At 34.8% G+C, this 17,031-nt stretch overlaps 1 protein-coding gene across 2 annotated transcripts in view; it reads left to right on the plus strand.

The window, feature by feature from the left end:
* The window catches only part of LOC131032593 (uncharacterized), a 159,594-nt gene extending 149,987 nt beyond the window's left edge, over positions 1-9,607 (plus strand). The window contains exon 8 of one of the 2 annotated variants that reach the window (XM_057963612.2): positions 9,350-9,607. In XM_057963612.2, coding sequence (XP_057819595.2) covers positions 9,350-9,392 — 43 coding nt within the window. In that variant the 3' untranslated portion in view covers positions 9,393-9,607. Of the gene's footprint in view, positions 1-8,380; positions 8,668-9,349 lie in introns of those variants that run through there. The other variant, XM_057963611.2, reaches the window with a different exon arrangement.
* Positions 9,608-17,031: the final 7,424 nt, after the last annotated feature.

Consider the following 17,031-nt stretch of genomic DNA (forward strand, 5'->3'; position numbering starts at 1 on the left):
GACTACTCCTTACCATTACCCAAAGAAGCAGGAGGACGAGATTGAGAAAACCATTAAGGAGTTGCTAGACATGGTTTACATTAGGCCAAGCAAGAGCCCTTTTGCTTCGGGTGTTGTATTGGTGAAAAAGAAGGATGGGACCATGTGTATGTACGTGGATTATCGATCCCTAAATTAGAAAACCATCAATAATCAGTACCCCATTCTGAGGATTGATGAGCTTATTGATGAGCTATATGGTGATGTGTACTTCTCCAAGATAGATCTCAAATTGGGCTACCATCAAATCAGAATGAGGGCATCTGATATTGAGAAGACTGCTTTTAGAAGCCACTTTGGGCATTTTGAATTTCTAGTCATGCCTTTTGGCTTGACTAATGCTCCTACCACATTTAAGTCATGTGTGAACCGGATCTTTCAAAAGTAGTTGAGGAAGGTTATGCTCATATTCTTTGATGACATCCTCATCTTTAGCAAGTCTTGGAAGGAGCACTTGCAACACTTAGATGAAATTCTTAGCATTTTGGAGTCTGAATCATTGTTTGCCAAAGAATCTAAGTGTGGGTTTGGAATGAAGGAGTTTCTCTACTTGGGGTACATCATCAGTGCAGAAGGTGTAAAGGTGGATCCTGAAAAGATTAGAGCTATCCTTGATTGGCCACCACCTAAGAACATAACTCACTTGAAGGGATTCTTGGATCTATGCGGTTTTTATAGGAGGTTTGTGAAGGGTTATTCTTAGTTGGCTGCCCCCCTCACAAATCTCACTAAGAAAGGAGCCTTTGAGTAGTCAGAAAAGGCACAAACAGTGTTTGATCAATTCAAGGAGATCATGAGCTCATGCCCTATTTTGGCCTTACCAGATTTTACCAAGCCTTTCAAATTGCAGTGTGATGCATCAAGAGAAGGCGTTGGTGTAGTTCTTATGCAAGACAAGCATCCTATTGTCTTTGAAAGTAGGAAGTTGAGAGGACCTGAAAGGCTATATTCAATATATGACAAGGAGATACTTTCCATAATGCATGCCCTTGCAAAGTTTAGGTAGTATCTTGTGGGAAGTAAGTTCGTTGTTAAGACTGATCATAACAGTCTTAAGCACTTCATGCACCAGAAAGACTTGAATGAAAGGTAGCAGAAGTGGGTTAGTAAGCTTCAAGCTTATGACTTTGACATTGAGTATGTCAAAGGAAAGAACAACATAGTGGCAGATGCACTTTCATGGAGACCCCATCTAAGCTCTATATGTGAGCTTACTGCTGATTGGAGGGACTTGTTGCTTGTTGACTATGCCAAAAATCAGTTTGCAACCAGCATTGTTGAAGTTACTTTTCATGATGAAAAGTATAGTTTGGTTGATGGATTGATTTTGTACAAGGGGAGGATCCTTCTTCTACCAGAATCTAAGTTGAAGGAGAAGGTATTACAGACTTTTCATGACATTCCTCTTGCTGATCACCAAGGTTTTTTCAAGATTTACAAGCAGATCCGAGAGAGATTCTCTTGGAAAGGGTTGAAGATAGATGTCTTGAAGTACACCAGGGAATGCCATACTTGTCAGAAGAACAAGGACGAGCACACTGCACCTGTTGGTTTATTGCAACCATTGTTGATTCCTAGTCGAAAATGGGACAATATCTCTATGGATTTCATCACTGGGCTGCCGAAAGCTAGTGGGAATGATTGTATCTATTTGGTGGTAGATAGATTAACAAAATTTTCTCATTTTTTTGCTATCACCAGCTCATTTACAACAGCTCGGGTTGCTGATTTGTTCTTTTGTGAGGTGTTTAGGCTACATGGGCTGCCTAAAAACATTGTGATTGATAGGGACAACAAGTTCCTAAGCTCTTTCTGGCAGGAGATTTTCAGATTGTGTGGTACTGTGCTCACCCTAAGCACGAGTTACCATCCTCAAACAGATGGACAAACAGAGATAGTAAATAAGCGGTTGGAAGGTTACTTGAGAAACAATGTTTTGAAACAACAGAAGGCATGGGTAAGATTGCTACATCTTGGTGAATATTGCTATAACTCCACTTATCACATGTCCATCAGGATGTCTCCTTTCATGACACTCTACAAATACGAGGCCCCTAGCTTTGCTGACTTGGTGTTTGGAGATAGCAAAGCACCTCAAGCTAGGGATATGGTTCAACAATGTCAGGATATTCTGAAGGCATTGAAGGTCAACCTCCAGATTGCACAGAATCAACAGAAGTTGTACGCTGATCAGCAGCATATTGAGCACTCATTTGAGGTTGGTGATATGGTCTACTTAAGACTCCAACCCTTCAGACAGTCTACTCTTAAGAAGAGTGGAGCGGAAACACTTAAGCCACATTTTTATGGACCATTCAGGGTCATCAGGAGAGTGGGAGTTGTGGCTTATGAGTTGGAGCTACCAGCGAGTAGCCGAGTACATAATGTCTTCCACGTGTCACGCCTCAAAAAGGCACTTGGGCACAATGTGATAGTCTCTTCTGATTTGCCTTCTTTGGACAAAGAGGGAGAATTGGTGCTAGTTCTTGAAGCCATCCTTGATGTCAGAGAATGATTGTTGAGGAGGAGGACCATCAGAGAGTATTTGGTTAAGTGGAAAGACTTACCAGTGGAGGATGCTACTTGGGAGAATGAGGAGATTTTACAGCATCCTGGCTTGCGATTGCTTGAGGACAAGCAATTTTGGGAAGGACAGACTATAATGTCCCGTTCTTAGTCATGTTCATTCAGTGGTCCAGTGGCCTATTCCAGAGACCTATAGGCTATTTGGAAAGGAGAATTAGGGTTTCCAACTTTTGTGGAATTTTGCACGAGTCTTTTAGGGTTTGTCAGGAGGGAATTCTTCAGTTCTGCTTTTGGTTTCCTTCTGGGTTTTCCATGAATTCCAGGGTGGCATAACATGCAATTGATTCTACGATGAAGTGTGAACTTACTATTTTTAGTAAGTTAGGGTTTGGTTGTTTGTATGGTGCAGTTTTACTAAGCTTTCCAAGATCTTCCTCTAGGTACGAAGATCATGTTTTTCGGAGCAGTATTTCATGACTTACTATTTTTAGTAAGTGGCAGTTTGAGCATTTCTATTTTTGGTAGTCTTGGATAAGGTCCTGATCTAGCACAGTTCAGTGGTCTTCATTGCTCAGCTTCATCCCTGATTTTGTGATAATCAATATTGGAGTTATAAGTTATTTAATTAAATATTATTTCCTTATCCTAAGGTTTAATATTTTATTATTTTATTATTGATTAATGATATTGGGAATTGTGCATAATATGGTTTTTTCTAAGTTTGCCTAGGCCAATTATTTGTGTCATGAAGCGGGATGCCAAAATGAATAAGGAGACTCTATTTTATTTGGCAAAGTATATTTTATGACAAAAATTGTGGTCCTCTTGCTACGCATGGTTTTGGCTTAAGGGGGGACGCCACACTTGGGTCCACCTTGGAAATGAAATGCAAATTGAAGGGGTGAATTTGGAAGGTATTTGGATTTGAATTTCAGACTTGAAAATCTATTTATACAAGTATTTGGCTACTCATTTCATCATCCAGAGAAATTATAATGTTATGCTGTCGGAATGACTCCAGACTTCTTCGAGGGTGAAAACTTCCTAGATTTTCTTTTGCAGTTTCGAGTGTGAGACATCACTCCTAGTTGTGGTTCAATTTTGTAGATTGTTTGGTGTTCCCGTGGATTGCGTTTGGTGTGGATTTGAAGAGTTGGTTGCTATTGTAATTTTCAGTGTTGTTGGTTCTAGTGTGGCTGAAGCAAAGATTCAATCCTACCTCCCTGCCTGTGCAACTTATTATTCTAGGTACTAGCTTGAACTATTTCTATGCTCTAGGCGATATGTTTTGTAAGTTTGCAGCCCCTAATTCAGAGTCTGATTTTATAATGCAAATCGTACTTTTCCAGCTTAGGGGTGGGCTTTGGGAGTGCATAGGGATGCATGTTAGGCGTTTGGGGGTGTTTTGAAGCTCATTTCCAATTGGTTCTTAGTCGTTTTATTCATAGTGTCAATTTGGGTGAGTTGTGGGGTGTGTTGAGTGAGTTTGAAGAGAGTTGGAAGCATTTTAGTGTGTTTTTGTGTTGCTGGTTATGCATTTTCAGCCTATTGTCATCTATATCAGATTTTAGGAAGTTGGTGTTTGAGTTGGTTTGGTGATAGTTATCTTTTGTGATCAACATCATTCTTCTATTCTATCTTTCCTATATTTTGTAAGGTTGAATAGTAGTACTATCAACCACTTTTGGATTGTAAGCATACACATTGAACAAGTGGAAGAGGCTAGCTTGCCGCCTATATTTGTTATTTGTAACTCAGTCCTCCTGCTGCATAAGCGATCAAGTGATATTTGTTTGTAATGGTCCTCCCGTTGCATAAGTGGTTGAGTGATATTTGTTGTAATGATCCTCCCGCTACATAAGCGGTAGAGTTGAGCTTGTTATGTGTGTTCAATCCTCCCGCTGAAATATTGCGGTAGAGTGATTCGTCTTTTGGAGTGTTGTTCTCTTGGCTGGTTTATCGCCAAGTTTCTTTATTTACCCACTGGATAAGCGGAAAGGGCTGGCTTGCTGCCCATTATTGTATTCAATACTTCAGTAGTTTATTACTAATGATCCCCTGCTACCGTATGCTCTCACCCTCCCAGTTTGGGCTCTCGGTGATCAAAAGGTGTATGGTTCCTTCTTGCTAGTTTTAGATTTCTTATTCTAACCCTAACGGGTGTGGTTGTGTGTGTAATCTTGCTTAAAAATTAAAAAAAATTAAGGGGGTTTATTACAGAATTTCTCGATTAATTTTTTGAGCTTATGCATACCTGTTATTTAAATTGCAATAGCTTGTTAATGCATATAGTTTGCAATATTAAAAGTATCCTTCATTGCAATCATTATACAACTTCATCAATGGTATTCAATGTCCTGTATCAAGGGTGATGTAGTTTGAATGCAACTAAATTGTTTGACAAAATGTCCCTTAATGTAAGAATGGAGGAACATGGAAATCATTGTATAGCATTTTGGCTCACAAGAATAGAACAGGAGTCAGATCAATTTTAACTTGTTTCAAATTTGAAAAGATTGTGATTAGAAGTATAAGAAAACTGTTTGACATTATGCTTGGATACTAAACCATTGGAATGAGAAAGGGAAAGGTGCAAAAATTTGGTTCCAATTTGGGGTAGCATCTTACAGATAACATTTTATACAGGTTTATCACCATTTTCCCCCTCTTGAGCTCCTACCCATCCATGGCTGCCATATTCCTTGATTAACAACGACCACATCCTATCATGACCAACTCCATGTTGACTTGCCAACTCATCTTTGGCCGACTAACGTCAACCTCTTGGCAACTCCTTAGCAATGGCTTCTTTAGCTATCTCACTAGCGATCTAACCCTTTAACTAACCTCTTCTCCACTAGCTCTATATTTGACTATTCTCTTGACTCTAATAGCCAAGCTTTGCTTTTATAAAATCTTGTTCTTCATTTTGTTGGATGTTTCTTCCATGGGAGAGAGAGTTGTAGCTACAAGATTCATCTGTCAAAAGTGGGTTATTCTCTCTCTCTCTCTCTCTCTCTCTCTCTCTCTCTCTCTCTCTATATATATATATATATATATATTGCTTTTTTTTCTTTAAATCTTGTCAAACATGTTTTGAAAATCCTTTATATACATAGCTGTCATAATGTTATTTTTTTGTTTTTCTTAAGTTAACATAGTGTAGGGTTGTAATGTTCTTTTTTTTTGGTTTTGTTATTCATATAGAGTTGTTATTAGTTCTTGTTCAATTGTTCTAGATGTTGAGGGTCCATTCAAATTTGTCATCTTTTTGGTGGCATACATACATGATTGAGAAACTTATTAAAGATGGAAGTTATTAGTATTGAAGACAATGTGGGATTGAGTATAAGAGCTCATATAGCTAAATGAAAGCTCACTTATGTGGTATGATTGACTTACGAATAAGAGTTTTTCTAAGGCAAAATAAAAAAGGGTTGTTAAAGAAACAAATTATGGGATATTTCAAAATATAAGAGGATGCTACATTGTAAGAGGACAAAAGGAAGACTACATCTTCTTTCCTAAAGGATAACACAAACCTCTTAATAGCTTAACAATATTGGTTGGGCCAAGTCCTTTCATTCCATCACATCAACCAAAACAAAAAGTGACCATCATATTTTTATGGATGGAAATATTGCGTAAATAAACCATAATTAATGTCATTGCAATGTCCCCTAAAGGGATTATGTTTTTGAAGTCAAATGATTATGAAGAATAAGTGCAGTATCCAACCTTTATCTCCAATATCCTTATGCAATATGTGGAGGTTGTGCGGCCCAAGAATGTTGTCAACTACAAGGTGATTGGTTCAATAGGGGAGGATACATATGGGCATATATTTTGGGCACCATATCTTGTCCACTCTCTCAACTTGATAATGCAAAATATTACAAGAATCGAGTGGGTCAAAGAAATCTACACTAATACTGAGGAGATTCAAATGTTTGTGACAACCATTATATGCCACAAGTCATCTTTAGAACATTCTTCAATTTTATTTAGTATATTTTTTAAAATTTTGATATGTAATCCACTTTTTAATTTTTTTCATTTTACTAGGTTTCCAAGGCAATTTGCATCTCACATAATTGTACGACTTGTGAAATTGCAAGAGCCACTGAGTGGTCATCAACACTCCTTGGAGTGTATGGATGCAAGTAAATATAGAGAACCCAAAAAGTCAAAGCATTGATCCTAGATGAGTTGTGGGGTTGTGAGGAATATGTTTTGTGTTTCATTGAGCCCATCATAAACATGATTAGATACGTTGTTATGAATTGACCATGTTTAAGTGAAAGTTATGATAGCAATTGAAAAATAAGAACCATAATAGAACCCAAGTAGAATAATCGCATGATAATATATTTCAAAAAAGTTCAAAAAATCATTCATTGATAGTGGAAAAAAATGACCACACCCTTCATCTCTTAGCATTTGCCTTGCCATCAAAATGTGACAACACAATTAATTTATATGCCATGGAGGGTGGCACCATATAAAGATGAATAGGTTGCTATTGGATACAATACTTAATTTAGAGAATATTTATAAACGTAGATATACAATTATTGCCTTGAGTGAGTTTGATCACATTTTATCTTCAAGGAATCATTCAATATTTTTGTGTTCTTTAAAAAAGTACAAGAAAGACAGTCATAAATGGTGATATATACATGGCCAAGATTATATTTAACTATAACCCCTTTGAATAAAAATTATATTTGAAAAATGCATTTTAAATTTTTAAACTTCTTCACTTGTCTTATGCTACTATACATTATAATTTATTTTTTATAATTGTAACTATTGTATAGTTCAACAATACAAGTTCTTCCTAAACTAAGCATAATTGAAGTACATACTCATTTATCCTCTTAGGTAAGCACAATAGATAGGGTACAAAATTGAGAATTTGGTATGTGCACTCCAACTTGTGTCTCTTGTCGGATAAGAAACCTCATTACAACAAGGGGTTGATAAGGCACTGGGATCTAAGTGTGCTAACTTAGACACTATTGTTGGCTAACTTGTCAATGTCTTTTTAGATAAGACTACTTATACACATGAGATGACTAGTGGGGGTGGCATTGCAATTGATTATGTTTCAAATGAACCAATGTTGACTTAGATGCTCTCAATGAAAACCTATATAAATATTATTGATTGTAATTTTTATTTTGTATTGCTATTTTACAAATCAATAAACCATGAATTAGAGTATTTTATTTTTCTTGTATATTTTGTATTGGTATTTTGTTTATTAGCAATCATGAGTATTAATCTTTACATATATAAACCCGTACTACACCTAGGGTTAAAAAATCTCCATACTGGCATTTGTAAACCCAAATGCATACTCATTCATGTACCAAAAGTAGAAACTTATATTTGAACCAAGGCTGAAGGTTTCTTTCTATGGTAGTTTTTGAGATGGTTTTTTGGTAAAATACTAGACACAAAAATATTGTAGATGATAGTTTGCTAAATAGTCAATTGTAAGTTTGTGTAGATGTATTTGGGCAGAAAAGAAGTGAATTTGACATAAATGATGGATGCATTATTTGTCACAATGGCCATAATTTTGAATTAGTTTAATTATAAATTTACATTTGATTTAGCTAAAAAAGGGGGTTTGGATAACAACATTTATCAAACAAATGATATGTTGTCCTTCTTCTTATACACCTTGCATTATACTTGATTGAGCCAGGGTTATCTTGTCTCTTATCTTAAAAAAGGTGCATGCATTTGACAAATATGATAGTATAGAAGACTAACATAAGAATCTTGTTGTCTTGTTTACGTATAGTTCTAGTGATTACATGGCTTCACTTGCCAAAGTACATTGTAAATGTCGAGGTTGGAATGTTGAAGGTACGCCAATGGCATAGCACAAGTGATAACTTGATCAATAATGTATTGATTCATTTGCTATGGCTTCTATTCAATAATGAAACCATTTGGATTCTTAATAATATTTGATATTTTGCAATACTTTTATTATTGGGATAGTATTAGAATAGAAGAGTGTTTATAACTTTATTCTATTATTTTTTTGTCAAAATTAATATGGCAAAGAAAAAATTCAACATTAAATTTAAGAATTAACATTGAATTTTTCAAAGGGTATTAAAGATAAAATAAATTTGATGTTTGTTGTGTAGAGAAAAGAAACGTGTTTTGCTTGTGTAGATCAAATCAAAGAGTTTGAAGAAACTTAATTCAAATGATTAGACAATAATGATACTCGTCGTCTATCATATAATGGCAAGGATCATATTATGGTTTTCCCATGCAAAATGATGAGAATGTCAATCCAAAATAGATAAATTCACCAGAAACATAGTCTTGTAGATCATATCATATAGAATACTTGACAATGATAATGAAAAAGTAGATGTAATGGGATTGAGAGCTTGAATTTTCACCCATTAATTGTTTTTTAAAATCTACAATGAATTCTAATAGAATATTTGACATAATCTTGATGAGAATTTCAATTAGACATTTTGTCAAGCTTTTGTTAGATGTTGAAAAACTAATAAAGTGTATAATATTTTAGAGATTTTCAATTTGTTTAAACTTGTTGAAGAAAATCTTTTTTTTTTTTCTCAAATGTAATAATAGACTAATATTTATTTTTTTCGAGTTCGAGACTCAAACTCTCGAGTTTTGGGCATGGACTCTCAAATCCACTTGGGTATCACTAGGGAGATATAAAAACATTAAAAGTCACTTTTCCTTCACTTTTTTTTTTATCCAATCTTGACCAAAAGAGGGCTAAACACCAAAATAGGAAAGGAGAGGAGAAGAGCATTTGAGGTCCAAAAAGACAATGTTGAAGAAACAATTCAACATCATTTGTATATTGTAGCACCTTTTAGTTCGACCCCTGACAGATTGAGTTGCATTAGAAGGGGAAAGAGGAAGATGTAGATTGTATTTGGTTGTTTTTCTCATTTTGACATATCATTATATGCAAACATTTATAAATTTATGATGTTATACATTTGAAAGCTTGAAACTATAAGTGTGAATTATGAAATTTCAAATATTGAGTGTTTGAAGATTATATGACATGTGTTAATGTTTGAATTATTTCAAATTGATAGTTAAATTAAGCTTTCATGTTCTCTAAAGGAATTAATTTCTTTTTTTTTCACGGTAAGTATTGTTTTCTTTTTTGTTGAATCCTAGCCGAGTTTTTTTGCTAAGTTTGTGTTCAGACCCAAGTCTGAGTCCTATTTTGGGCTATCGAGTCCATGCTGAGTTTAAGTTTTCAAACTTTGGTTTGTATAATTTAGTCAATTATTTTTTGAGTTTAGAATTGTGCAATCATGGTTCAGTCAAATGAAGGTTTATCACAATTATTTGTGCAAAGAAAAATTAGTAGGCAACTACTAACTATGGATACAACAAATAATGAATAAATTTTTTCATAATTTTAAATGATTAAGATATAATCTGAAATGCATTTTGTGATTTAAAATAAAAATAGAAAATCTCAACATAATTCTATATATTGTTAGTTGATACTTAGTATCAAAACCTTAAATTTGTCAATTAAACTAAATACATAAATTTTGTAACATGTAATGTTTCCATCACTATGCTAAATTCATAGACCACAAGGATTCATCGCATATAACAAATCATAATTATCTATGAACTTAATAATGAATAGAAATTCATATGTCCTTGTTGTCATTGACCACTAAATTCATGCATAACCATTGTCTTGATTAGATATGCACAGAAACTTCAAGTAGACTTAGGCCTACCAAATGCCATCATAATGTATTCCATTAAGTTTAAAATCAAAACTAGTGTGGTTAGATTTTCTAAACAACATTTAGTTATGTCTATGCTCCTAATTGTAGAAGTGCAAGAAAGAACCTATGAGCATGGCTTAAAACCTTAAGAAGCATGCATAAGAAATCCTTCTAGATGGTCATGGGAGATTTTAATTCCCAGCTAAAGGATAAGGGTAAAAAGGGAGTCTCCAAAAGTCCCTCTTAGAGTAAGGAAGATCTAGCTAAGTTCATCAACCAAAACATGCTTATGGACTTGGACCTTGAAGGTGCAGACTTTACTTGGTCTAGAAGGGTTGGCTGTGAGCTTGCTATGTGCCCTAATTCATCTGATTTGGCTTAAGGATTACAATTATTCTCTCTCAGCTTTCATTAGAATTGGATTTGATTATTCCCTTATTGTGATGAATGTCGATAAGAATAGAAAAAGAAAAGGTCCCCCATTCATTCTAAAAACATTTGGACCAGGCATCCCCAATTGGAGGACTTAATCTTGGAATGGTAGGATTTTCGTGGATGGGACTACTGTGTTCAGATTAGCTAAGAAACTCAATAATGTCAAGATAAACATAAGAAAATGGGACTCCAAATCCTTTGCGAATGTGTATAAGAGAAAAGATGAAACTAAAGCTAAATTCGATGCTCTACAGAAAGAGATTGAGTAGGAAGGTTTGAACCAGTAGAATCTGATGTTGGGAAAATCTTTTCTTTATGGCCTCCATAAGATTATTGTCGAAGAGGAAGACTTTTGGAGACAACGATCCAATTGTTTAAAAGTGGGAGATCATAATAAAAAAGAACTTTCAAATGACCACATTAAAACATAGGGCAGCCAATAAAATTAAGGAATTTAGAGTGGAAACTGTTAGTTATCGGAGGTAATGCCATGAGGGATAAATTAGTTGATTTCTTCAGTAATCTCTTTGCGGAAACAAGTCTTGTAGATCCCTAGATACAAAATGATATTCTTGGGCTGGTTCCCCCTTTCGATTGCTGAGTATGACAATAAAGGAAGAGATTTAAGTTGGCAGTGTTTTCCTTTGTGGGTAACGAAGCCCTCGGGCCAGATGGGTTCCCTTACCTCTTCTTTCAAACATACTAGAAGATCACGGCCAAAGATCATAGCCAAGGATCTAATAAAAGCTATTAGAGATATTGTTGGTAGGGGGAAAATCCTTAAAGAACTGAACTGCAGTTTGTAGCCGTCATTCCAAAGACAGCGGGGTCACTTCCTTTGCTGATTTCACACCTATAAGTTTATAGAACTCAATATAGAAGATTTTTACAAAGATTCTTACAGAGAATGAAAACTATCATATCGAAGCTCATGTCCAATAGCAAAGTAGATTTGTCCATGGGAGACAAACTCTAGACTCCATTATATCTATCCACAAAGTCTTGCATTAATTAGAGGTCAATAAAGAGGTTGGTTTTTATTTTAAAACTAGATCTAATGAAAGCATATGATTGGGTTTCTTCGTAATTTCTTGTAATTTTTGAAAAAATATGGATTTGTCATGAGGTTCAAGAATCTATCCCTGCTCTTGAATTTTTGGTTATTGTCAATGGAGTTCCTTCCAAATTCTGTAGAAGTTCTGAAGGCATTTAGCAAGGTGATTTTTGTTGAAGGTTTGGTTAGAAGAAGCATAAAGGAGTGAAGCTATATTAGTGATTGGTTTTACATAAACAATTTGTTGATGACACTAATAATAGGGAAAGATTTGATATTAAAAGTAAGAGAAATAAAGTGTATCCTTATAAACTATAAAAAATGTTTTGACCAGAAGATTAGTCTTTAAGGGTGCTATATTCTTTTTGAACACTCCTAATCTATAACAAAAGATAGTTGATATTCTACGATGTAAATCAAGATCTTTGCCATCATAGTTGATATTTTAGGATCTCAAACAAGAACTTTGCCATCAATATATCTTAGTTTGTCTCTATTTGCATGGGAAATCCCTAAAGCTTGTTGGAATAGTTTGGTGGATAGGTTCAACAATTAACTCAAAGGATGGAAAGAGGCTCTTCTAAGCCAAGTTAATTACCTACAACTTATCAAAGCCACCTTACAAAATATGTTAGTTTATAGCATGATCCTATTCAGATTACCTAGAAAATTTATTGAAAAAAAAGAACAAATTCAGAAGTGATTCCTTTGGATAAGCATCAAAGAAAGAAAATGCCTTCCCTTGTTGGCTTGAGACCTTGCACATGCAAGCACAGAGTGAAAGGAGGACTTGGACTAAGAAAAAATTAAAAAAATCAATTTAGCTCTAAACCCTAAAATCTCTTGGAGATTAATCAATGAGGAGTGGACTACTATTATGGCAAGGAAATATCTTGAGGGAAATCAAAGAAATCAAATAATTAATAATGAACAACCTCAAGGATTGGCTATATGCAAGTGTTTTGGATAGTAGATTTATCATTAAAAATAGTAAATGGATCCTCCATCAGTTTTTAGGATGAATCAAGTTAGCAAAAATTCCCCTAAATGACCTTAGTTGGGCAAACCTCATTCTGAATCTTTGTAAAATTTGTGTCAAAATTAAAGAGGTGCATTATATCTAGGTTATTTATGGGTATGGTGCTTGAAAGAGTTCTGTATCTTTATTTAATCATTTTAGAGAACTTCTTTCTCATTTGATTTCTCCACTTATTTCTATTCATATATAGGTCTTGATTGCCCAAGTGGGATGAGCTGGTTTGGATTGCTCTCTTTTTTGATGTGTTTACCATTGGCTCAAGATTCAATTAACATTTGGCCCATGGCCCTACCTCCTATTGGGTCATCCTTTGGAAACCCTTGCTTGTTCCTAGGATTAAGATTTTCTTCACTTTATTAGCCCTTAACAAAGTATTGACCATTAATAATCTAGTACAGAAAGGTTTTGCTTTCCCATATCAATGCTAATCCTTTCTCTTTTCCACCTTGATTAGGCCTTTCCTTTTGACACCTTTTATTTGATCTCTCAATGGAAACATCCTTTTACGAACCCTACCTTATTATTTTTTTAGCAATTAAATACCCCATGTTGGGTGATTCTTGGGAAGAGGAAAACAATCAAGTTTTTAGGATTACAAAGTTAGCTCCAAAATAGTCTTCTTCAAAAATTTCTTAGCCTTCAAAGAACTATTTTTAGAGGTTATAATATTGACCATGACAAGTTGACATCCAATTTCTTAGTCTCTAAGTCCAAACTTGGCATAGAGGCTAGGTGTGGAAATTTGGCTTTGATATTTCTTTGATGTTCAAGAGAAACGAGGCCTAAAGACAAAATATATTGTGGTGTCCTCCTGATTAAAATTGGTTTAATCTTAATTTCAATGGAGTAACCAAAGGTAATTTGAGGCCAATGCATGGAGGTTGGGTTTTAAAAGATGCAAAGAATAAATTTGTTTTTGCTTGTGCTATAAACTTTTGGATTCAAACTAGAGCTACAATTAATTATAATTCCATCATGATGACACATCAACTAGAGATTCAAAATTTAATTATGGAAGGGGTTTCTCTAAACTTTTGTAAATTGCCTCCTTAAGGAGACACCCCTAGTTGATCTATTGAAAACATTGTACATGATTGACTAGCCATATAAAGAAATTGAAATTGGTAAGAAACAACAATGTGTTTAAAGAGGCTAATTGTTAGAAACTAGGATCTTAGGATACTAATCATTATAAATAAAATATAAAATAAATAAAATCAGAAACATACAAGTATAAATTTTATACATTGCATAAGATATACATGGGGGAAATCCTTTCTGAATAAGAGAACCTCATAAAGAATCATTTTATTAAGATGCTTATAAAAAGGTTTATTAAAAATAGTTTGAACCTGAAGAAACTCTTCCCCATACTTCCACATGGTCACTAATACCTTTTGAGTAGTGATATAATTCACTATAAAATCTCCAAATTTAGACCCTCTCAAATGAGAGAGAACCTCAAATATAAGAGAAGGATGACAAAAGAACTTAAGGGGTATTAGTCACACCTATCCAAAGCAACTATTCATAAATAATTTATTAGACTATTAATTACTAAATGCTATATGATGTTCACTCTCTCAGTCAAACCTTGGACAACCTCCTTTAACCCTCTTAGTGAACCACTCATTGTGTATCCGATGTGGGTTTGTATTCCTAATCTTCCCCTTCTTTTTTGGGAGAACTTGTTTTGAGGATATTGACAACTCTATCGGCTACTTCTTGAAGGTTGATGGTATCACTTCCTTCATGAGTATTTCTTCATTTTGCACACATTCTAATCGATATTGGCATCTTCATACCTCTTCTTGGGGATGTGGTTCATATGGTTGGGGCTATACCATGGACTCAATCATTGGATTATGAGGGCCTCCCCTTTTTGTGTCATTATTGCTTCTATACTAGTCACTTGGTCATGGATTGTTCTCTCTCGCACTATAAAGATGTTGTCACTTGGTTGAAGGACACTAATAGTGATCACCTGATTGTCCTAGTTTTTGATTCTTCCTCTAATGACACTTCACAAGTTGATGATTACTCATCCCATGATGATGTTATGTCTCCTGCTATTTGTGTTGCTTCCTTAGGTCCCATGCATCCTACTCCACCTCTTGCTACTGGTGTGGCCCCCTTTGGCCCCGTTGACCCTATTCCACCTGTTGCTCTAATTCTACTCTAGCCTTTGGTGGTTGATATGCCGCTTGGTCAACATTTTTCTCTTTGTGCTGACAATCTCACTTAGAAGATTCACCCGCTTGCTCCCCTTGTGACGATGTTCCAAATGATAGTATTGCCCCAATTGTTATATGTCAATAGATGAAATATCATTCTTCCTCCTCTCATTAACTTCTTTCTTTCAATCCCCCTTCCTCCATCTTTAGAGAATATAACTTCTTTCACAAGAACAACATATTTACAAATGATTCCCCCAAATAAATTTCACTAGGTTTCTTCAAAAGTTGAGCTACAATCTTCTCTTCATGGACAATCGGGAACATTAAATCAACCAAACAAAGCCTTATCAAGCCCTTAGCTTTTCGATCCACTGTATTGCATACAACATAGGACTTAGTTTGAGTTTTTTTTGTAGATATCACAAACCATATATCTTCATCCATAATCGTATCTTCCATTATGAGTTTCCACAACTCAAAATTGTCAGCATTAAACTTTGCCATCTCAATCTTATTGGATGTGTTTTCCATCTCATAGTTGCAACAAGGTTACAAAAAAAAAAAAAGTAAAACTCCCACTGCAATAAGATCAACACAAAGAATCCTTCTACCCAACAAGGATAACAAAGTTGGCCAAGCTTTGATACAAATTGAAAGGAAGCTAAGTATGGAATATAACTTCCAATGCCAACCAAAGAGGAGAGTGAATGCAAAAAATCTCTTACAAACCCTTAATTAGTTACAAATTAGATGCACATAAGTTTTAGATTCAAACAAATAAAACTAAAAGAACAACACTAGATTACGTGGGAAAACCCTTACGAGAAAAAACTCACACGCCAAAAGAGAGAGCTTAACTATATTACAACAACAAAGAGTAACAATACTAAGTACATAGCCAATGCTCTTCAAGAGTAGTTACAACAACAAAGGATTTTGAAGAAATTATGTCAGCATAACAACACCTCATAAATTAAACAAAGTGTCTCGATAAAAAAACTAAGGAACCAACATATTTATGGAGCTCACATATGGAAGGTAGGCACCCATGGTTTCCAAAACCAACTCCCACACCTAGGTAATTAAGTGGTGTCCAAAACAACTTTCCATATACTTCAAATGTTGCAAATAGCAATTTCCAAACCATTTTCATCTATCTCTTCCATAATGGTCATATTTCTATATACACTACACCTACTACATAGAAGTTGTCAAACTCATAATTAGGTGTATCCCATGCACATAGATACTTGCTAAAAAGAACTCAATAACATATATTAGTTGCCAAACATTACTCCCCATGACTCTTTAGTCCGAACATAGCAATTTGCTAATCTTGTCAAGAGTTAACTCAGCATACAAGGACACATGTCAAAAAAGCACACCTAAGAATTTTACAAATTCCTTTGCCCAAGATAAGTGCCTACTTGACAAGCGACACAATTTAATGCTCCTCATCACACAATAAGGAAGCCAACTCACAACTACGTCCCACAAAGTGATATAGCAATATATTAAGTTAACACTTAGGAAATGGATAATAAAATAATCAAATATTTATTCATGTTGAGACTCTAAGGTTGAGACATTTTAATCCCAACAACCTAAGGGTGTGAATGCTTTGGAGATGAAGCTTACAAAAGAGAAAACAATGTTATAGCACCAGAGACTCAGTCATATTGGCGAGACGAACCTTAGAGTCCTAAAAAATAAGAGTCTCGTTGAAGGCCTTGATGACTGTAATCTCAAGTTTGACTTTTGTGAATGTTGTGCACATGAAAAGAAACACCATGTTTCTATTTAGTCTAGTTTCATAAGAATTTTGGTGTTTTGGATTATATTCATGCAAATGTGTTTGGCCTAGTTAGCGTTTCTTTGTTATCAAAGTCTATGTATTTTGTTGTATTCATAGATTATTACATTAGAATGACATTTGTATATTTCCTTACGAGTAAATATAAATTTTATAGTTAGTTTAAGTAA

The sequence above is a fragment of the Cryptomeria japonica genome, chromosome 2 (assembly GCF_030272615.1).
Source record: "Cryptomeria japonica chromosome 2, Sugi_1.0, whole genome shotgun sequence".
NCBI classification, from domain to species: Eukaryota; Viridiplantae; Streptophyta; class Pinopsida; order Cupressales; family Cupressaceae; genus Cryptomeria; species Cryptomeria japonica.